Below are 7,665 nucleotides of genomic sequence, written 5' to 3' on the forward strand. Positions count from 1 at the left end.
AGCAGCTTCCATAGAGACCAAACTGTATTTTTCACGGAGCCCAAATGTCCAAATGTCCAGATAGAGCTGTCTGAATAGACTCTGTGCTGTTCCCTTTATCTGAACATGTTTAACATCTGAATTATCTCCCGGTGTCCTACGAAGCTAATGCAGTTAGCTTAGCTTGCTAGCTGGAAACAGTCTGGAGGAAAAGCTGCTGTGAATTAGTAAAAATGTCTAAAGTGGAGAACGAGGAGGAACTTTGTGGACAACGCAAACTACTGGACGCTGTTTTCAAGCCTGGAGCAGGTTTGTACACTTTACTGCTTATTCTCACTGTAAACTGCCTTTACTGCAGTAAAAGTACTAATACCACTCTGAAAATACTCCACTGCGAGTAAAAGTCCTGCATTCAAACCTTCCTTCAGTAAAAGTATGTGAGTATTATCAGCAACATGTACTTACAGTATGACAGTAAAAGTACTCACAGTGCAGTAAAATGTTCCTGTCAGAGTTTCTCTGTTATATCTGATGTTTCTGGATTAATATTCCTGCTGCATTAATGCTGAATTTTACTGCTGCAGCTCATTTTAACTCCTTTATGGCTCCCTTCATCTACAGCATTGCATTATAAGCAGCATAACTAAGGGCTGGTTCAGGACTCACCTGAGGCAACCCTAACAATGATCTTTATCATAAAGGACAGTCTCACCTGCTGCTGGGAAAACGAATCAAAGGGGAAAACTCCATTAAAAAAGATGAGTTCTGTGTCTTTTGGGTGAGTTTATAAAATATGCTGCTGATGCAGAAACTCAAGGGAGCAGAGAGAGAAAGATAAAGGCGGTGTGTTTGCAGTGAGATGCCAGAGTTGAAGGTGTGTGTGAGGGGAAGAGAAGTCTTACAGGTAGATTTAAAAATAATAATGATGATGTTCGCGGGTATTAAAACCTACTTTCACAGGGCGGCGTCTGTCATGTCAGCCATCATCGTCTGTCGGCCCAACCCTAGAAGATACTTGATGATGTTTCTCTCATCCAAGAGTTTTCTTCAGTTCGAAAGTCAGAAGCCACTTGAAATTTTCCGTTTTACCATTCCTGCGGTTTGAGCTGTTTTTTTAATGTAGTTATTATATAATAATAATTTTGTCATATAGCTGACCCTTTTATCCAAAGAGACGTACTATTGCATTACAGATTAGTGCAGTTAAGTGACTTGTGAGGAACGATCAGCCTCATGTGACTGAATAGAAATCAGGATAAATTATGTAAAAAGTTTGTTGTTGACAAACAGACTCTGACTTTGTCTCCATAATAAAAGTGAATCAAAATAAGGGAATTGAGACGCACTCCTAGTGTGGGAAACAATGTCAGTGTTGTTATGATATAAATAACAATAACAGACCTAAAGTAGTCCACTTTACTCAAAACTTAAAATGCTTCTGTATTTAGGGCATTGAAATTCGTTAGAACTCGTTAGAATTCGTTAGTTTATTGTTTCTGAATTCTGTGTCTTAAAATCTAAACACATTTTGTCATCAGATATTGAACCAATATCAATGAATTTGATGTATCGTGCAAATGTGCACATAGAAATATTCAAATGTGTGTGCAATTATTTATGGAGAGGATTCACAATGAATGCATTTCTGCATTGTTAAAGAGCAGCTGAGCCTCGTCCTCGCTGAAACACCAACACAGGACAGTTAATATGGTTTGGTGCTGTGGACAAAAACACTTAAATGGTAGGGAAAATCACAATTTCTATAAATGGCACAAAACGGACGTACATCTGATGTTTAAAAATTGGAATCTGTTAATAAAATTAAAATTAAAAATCACTGCAGTATAGGGCTACAACTGATAATTATTTTCATAGTCAACTACTCTGTTAATTATTTATTACTTAATTATTTATTTGATTAGTCGACTAGTCACTATTATTCTTGTCACCACCCAACCCTAAATAAACTATTTAACTAATTAAATATCTTTCAGATGAATTACTGCTCTCCAACACTCGGCCTAACTCACTAACGTTACCATTAAGTGAACAAGGTTTACTATTCAGAATGAACACTAGTATCAACAACAGGGGGAAATAGGGAAGAAGACAAGACAGCTCAGGCCACTCCTATAATTACTATTGCACTTAAGGTGTTTGCTAACACAACTAAAAGAGCGTTCTCTTAGCCAGCATCATCCCTGAGACCTCAAAACCAAGAATGCAAAGAACTATGGAGAGGCTGCTCCAAGATAACAGCCAGGCTTCATCACCCAGAACAATAAGCTCACCATCTGATTTATTGCCATGTAGGTTTAACTTTAAAACTTTTAACAAAGATTTTTGCTCTGGAACTATATAAAATAAAAGCACATTAAAAGCAAGTACTATAACCACATCTGTACACTAACAATGTCTATATATAGAATAATAAAGCCACAGTCCCATTTCATACCACTTCTGAGGTTTATTTTTCCAAAGTGCTTATAAGTTTTTTGAGCAGAGAAATGTTCTGTAGGCTACATCACGCGCAAGATGTTTCTTGATTTACTTAAAAATGTTCAATCGTTACTCAGATTGTAAAGACAGAATAACAGAGGTATGAACATTGAAACTGTTTTACAGTGGTGGCCTTTCTTCTGTCGTTGATGCTGCAGTGGTCTAACTGGGACCAGAGGGCGTGACTGGCCAGCCAGTGTCCGCCAACCTCGCAGTCGCCTGCGGGGCTTCTCAACCCCGAAGACGTTTGAGCACACATTCGATTCGCCTATCAATTTTGTAAAACTGCCATATTCAAATTCTACACAGTTGATTTCTCGCCTAGTGATGAAATAGCGTACACAACTTAAAACAAAACCGCTCTGCTTTTTGCCTCTATCTCTGTTGCTATCCGCTCTCATATGAAAGCTTCTTCTTCACGAGTAGTCTTACAGTCAAGCAGTCGTGGCATGCAATGGAAGTAATACTGACCCCAGCACTTCATTGCAGTTACAAATGAACAACCAGAAATGTTCTTAATAAATAGATTGCTATCTCTCCCTTAAACAGCCTCTCTTTCCCGATGCGTCGACAAATTTTTATAATCGAAGTTGTCGATTACGTCGACTAATCGTTGTAGCCCTACTGCAGTACAGCTCCACCACATCTGTAGAACCGTGATAAGATTGTAGTTTGAGTTTGAATGACTTCCCAATACGTTCCATAAAAGGTGCATCAGTTTTCCACTCGTCTAAGTAGGGCTGCCCACTAACCATGACATCCTGGTCATAAGTTCAAGCCATCAGGCGACAAGTCGTTGCATATTTACACTATTACTGTAATTAATATATATTTTGGGGCATCAGAAAATGGTTTGCGTTCCAGGCTGAGATAGGATGTTGAAACACTGTGCTTCATTACAAAGAAATACAAAACCGTAATATTGAGCCTTTAAAATATACATTTTACAAGGACACAAAGGAAGCTGCCCGTTAACGACAAGCAGAATCTGAATGTGCTAATAAGATTGCTAAATGAGCTAACAAACTAACTGTTAATGGCAGAAATTTTGGTCAGCAGCAGTGCCGTGCATATAAAATGATGCATCTTAATTCTTAATACATCTTTATCAGGGGTGAGACGAGACATGATATTCGGTTCACAATATCAAGACGAGATTTTAACACTACTTTTAAGAAATCTACAATGCTGACTTGAACACTTAATTGTTTTGCACCAATTTCTGCCTTTTGCACCATACATCAAAATGTTTTATTTATGTAAGGGAAGCACAAACTTCAGGTGGCAGATGACCGTTCAAAACAAATTATAATGCAGCAAATGGCTTCTTTTCTGAAAGGGCCTTTATGGAAGAACGTAGTCCTCTGCAGACTGAACATTGACCTTTAACGTTACATCCTGTTGCCTTTTCCTGTCTGTGCTGAGAAAATGTTGCCAGGTGTAAAAAAGTAACATCAGGAGCTTATAGATTTCCAGGACTACCAATTACCTGCATTTCAGTTATTAATAAGACTGCATGAGAGATATTCTTAATTTCTCTAACACTTATATGTATGGATGAGAGTTGATGACAATAACAGTTCGGTTTATACCCTCCTTAAAAATTTCCCCTGGGGGATCAATGAAGGTAATATTCCTCTTATATTAGTAATATTTACATATTATAGAAATATAATTGTTAATGTAATTCGGTATTAAAAATCAATTTAATTCATTACTAGTGTTATTAATAATAATGGTGATAATCGTGAAACAATGATTATTCCTCAGACTATAATCGGACCAACAAAATCTGTAATCGTTGCATCACATTTGCTCCCCAGATTTTAGATGTTTATATTGCAAAACTCCACCTATTATGTTACTACTCTGTCTCAAACTGTCTGTGACTCACACGGGAGAGTCCACTTGATTACTCTCACAGCATACGGTGGAGTCAGGGTCCTGGTTGGAGCCGCTGTACCTCACTTCGGTACTGCTATCTATCTATCTAACTATTGTTTCTTTTTTTTTGAGTTTAAAGGCTGATTTTTGATCCTGAGTGGAAGTTGAAGAAACATGATGGTTAATTGTGGTTTAAACTCTAAATTATGGTCAACACTAGATGCTAAACAGTGGATCACTTCACAAATCTGAGTTAGAACATTATTATGATCAAATCTTTGTCAACAAATATGCAGGAGTCAAATTAAATAAAAGCTTTTTTCCCCTCACGAAATAAACATCTTAATAAAAAAAAGTCCTAATTTGTGTATAATTAAAGTGAATAAAGTCAAACATTTATTGAACATTTGTTTATATTGTTATTGAAAACAATTATATTGCAAAAGAAATTGTTTTATTGTCCAGCCCTATGTCTAAGACTCCTCATTGACTAAAAATGGTTCAGTCAACTACTAGAGGACAGCCCTACGTTTAGGAAAGTAGTGTTGTTAGTGGTTTAAATGTTCCCAGGAAGTTAGGGTTTTCTCAACGTGTGTATTTATCTGTTATTCTCCACAGACGTCCAGCTGCTGTTGGTGAGTAAAGAAGAGGTTTCCCCTGACCAGCAGGAGTGGAGCCCCAGTCTGGACCAGGAGGACCCACCAGTGCCCCCACACATTAAAGATGAGTGGAGCCCCAGTCTGGACCAGGAGGACCCACCAGTGCCCCCACACATTAAAGATGAGTGGAGCCCCAGTCTGGACCAGGAGGACCCACCAGAGCCCCCACATGTTAAAGATGAGTGGAGCCCCAGTCTGGACCAGGAGGACCCACCAGTGCCCCCACACATTAAAGAGGAAAAGGAGGAACTCTGGATCAGTCAGGAGGGAGAGCAGCTTCGAGGGCTGGAAGAGGCTGATACCACCAAGTTCACATTTACTCCTGTCCCGGTGAAGAGTGAAGAAGACAATGAAGAGAAACCTCAGTCCTCACAGCTTCATCAAAGACTAACTCAACTGATCAAAATAGAAGGTGATGAGGAGGACTGTGGAGGACCAGAACCAGCCAGGAACTCTGATCCAGATAGACATTTACAACCAGATACTCATGATAAGACTTCACACTCCTCTGAACCTGAATCTGATGACAGTTTTGATTGGGAGGAGATAAAGAAACATGCTGAATGTGCTACAAGCTTTGGTAACGAGGAACATCTACAGGAACATAATGGACTCCAAACCGGAGAGAAGCCATTTAGTTGCTCAGTTTGTGGTAAAAGATTCCTCTGGAAGAACTCCTTAAGTAGTCACATGAAACTTCATTCAGAAAGAAAACATTTCCGCTGCTCAATTTGTAAAAAGACTTTTCAACGGAGAGATACTGGTATGAGGCACATGAGAATCCACACAGGGGAGAAACCTTTCACTTGTTCAGTTTGTGGTAAAGGATTTTCACAAAAGGAACATCTGAGACAACACATGAGAGTCCACACAGGGGAGAAGCCATTTAGTTGTTCCGTCTGTGGTAGAAGATTCACACAAAGCTCAGCTCTGACCACACATTTAAGAGTTCATACAGGAGAAAAACCTTTCAGTTGCTCAGTTTGTAAAACAGGTTTCAGGCGCAGAGGTGATTTGTTCCAACACATGAGAACCCACACAGGGGAGAAACCATTTAGTTGTTCTGTCTGTGGAAAAGGATTTGGACAAAAGATACAGCTTAGACGCCACTTGACTGTCCACACAGCAGTTCTGTCTGTGGGGAAGGATTAAAACTAAGCTCAGGTTTGATTAGACACTAAAGAGTTCATACAGGAGAAAGACCAGCTGGCCAGTTTGTAAAACAAGTTTCAGAAGCAATTTGTTCCAAAACAAGAGAATGCATACTGGGTATAGACTAGGGGTGTGGGGACAAATTGAGACCGCATAGTATTACGATATTTTCCGTGGCAATACTGTATCGATACACGGACGGCAAGGATTGATCTTTCATAATATCAATTGAACATGAGAATTCAACTTTTTGGTACTAGAATAAGAAAATCTATTGCTTTTTCAGTCCACTAGAAAACTCAACAGCGCCATATAGTGGGCTGAAAAAGTGAGAGGAACAAACTATTATTATTAACGAAATTTATTTTTTTAGATAAAACCGACGTTGACAAAGTTTTCCTATGGGGCATAATTTGAAGTTGGATAAAGTTGGTAATTAATTGCAATATATCGGAATATGTTTAAAATACTAATAATATTGTATTTCGAAATTACATCATGGGGCCTCTGGTGATTCCCACCCCTAGTAGAAACCCCTCAGCTTTTTAGTCTGAGATTAAACATTCACTCTGCGCTCTCACATCAAAAAGCACAATTATGTTCTATTATTAGCTTGGTGCTGTGCCATGAATGTAAAATCATTGGGGAGAGCATCAAAATTAACCAAATGACTTTCCCCAGATCTAATGGTAATTCCTCCCCAGTAGAATTCTTTAGCAAGTTCAGTTTTTGAGGTGTAGTTTATTACAAATGTGCTCTAGATTTTCCAACATATTATGCACAGATGTGGTTCTATTAACAGTCCAACATTATGTGGAAGCGACCCTTCACTAAGCCACGCCCCAAATACGTAGCTGGCTGATCACAGCTCAGTATAGGACTCGCTCCAACTGAGGTCGGACACTTTCACATCTGCGCTCCATTGACTCGTTTTCTAGCTTTTTTTTTAGCTGTATTTTCCAAGATATGGTCAAATGCTGTTCCTGAGGCACTTGTAATAGTTACAGCAGCTACCCAGAGAGGTTGAAAGGAGAAGTACGATTTATTCTCTTTCCAAAACCTAAAACAAATCCAGGAAAATGTCGGCTGTGGATTGTTCCCAATGTGATGTTAGTTAGCTAACGTTAGCTACAATATTTCTCCGGGGAGTGCAGTAATAAACAGTGGCAGCGCCGTGCTTAAAGTGCGACAGGCCTGACAGTTTGTCAACTTAGCAACAGTAACTAAGGGGGCGTGGCTTAGCAAAGGGTCAGTTGCATATTTCTATGTCTTGCCTTTTTGTGTGTCATATTTATTGTATGTAATTGAATGGACTCTAATCACAAAGTCAAGTCTTTAGACAAAGTTTTCAGAAAATTAGACAGCTTATGTGTTGGATTTACGCAGTTACCTTTAAAGCAGAGGTTCAGATTTTTCCTGCCTGTTTCCAGACAGTACTCGGATGCCATATGTATGTTGAAAGAGTTGATGGTTGCTGTAATCATTCTTCAAC

At 39.0% G+C, this 7,665-nt stretch overlaps 1 protein-coding gene across 1 annotated transcript; it reads left to right on the forward strand.

Moving 5' to 3' along the window:
• Nucleotides 1–7: 7 nt before the first annotated feature.
• Nucleotides 8–7,181, forward strand: LOC123965985 (zinc finger protein 32-like). Its single transcript, XM_046042250.1, has 3 exons — nucleotides 8–288; nucleotides 4,981–5,146; nucleotides 5,192–7,181. The coding sequence occupies exons 1-3, from the start codon at nucleotides 213–215 to the stop codon at nucleotides 6,171–6,173; spliced, it is 1,224 nt and encodes a 407-aa protein (XP_045898206.1). The 5' UTR covers nucleotides 8–212; the 3' UTR covers nucleotides 6,174–7,181.
• Nucleotides 7,182–7,665: the final 484 nt, after the last annotated feature.

This window comes from Micropterus dolomieu, unplaced genomic scaffold (genome assembly GCF_021292245.1).
Source record: "Micropterus dolomieu isolate WLL.071019.BEF.003 ecotype Adirondacks unplaced genomic scaffold, ASM2129224v1 contig_12144, whole genome shotgun sequence".
In the NCBI taxonomy this organism is placed as follows: Eukaryota; Metazoa; Chordata; class Actinopteri; order Centrarchiformes; family Centrarchidae; genus Micropterus; species Micropterus dolomieu.

Bases quoted from the DNA above. Each gene is read 5' to 3' on its own strand.
- LOC123965985 (XM_046042250.1), top strand. From the start codon at position 213: ATGTCTAAAGTGGAGAACGAGGAGGAACTTTGTGGACAACGCAAACTA. The intron at 289-4,980 runs GTTTGTACACTT...TATTCTCCACAG, and splicing joins TGTTTTCAAGCCTGGAGCAG to ACGTCCAGCTGCTGTTGGTG. The intron at 5,147-5,191 runs GTGGAGCCCCAG...AGAGCCCCCACA, and splicing joins CCCCCACACATTAAAGATGA to TGTTAAAGATGAGTGGAGCC.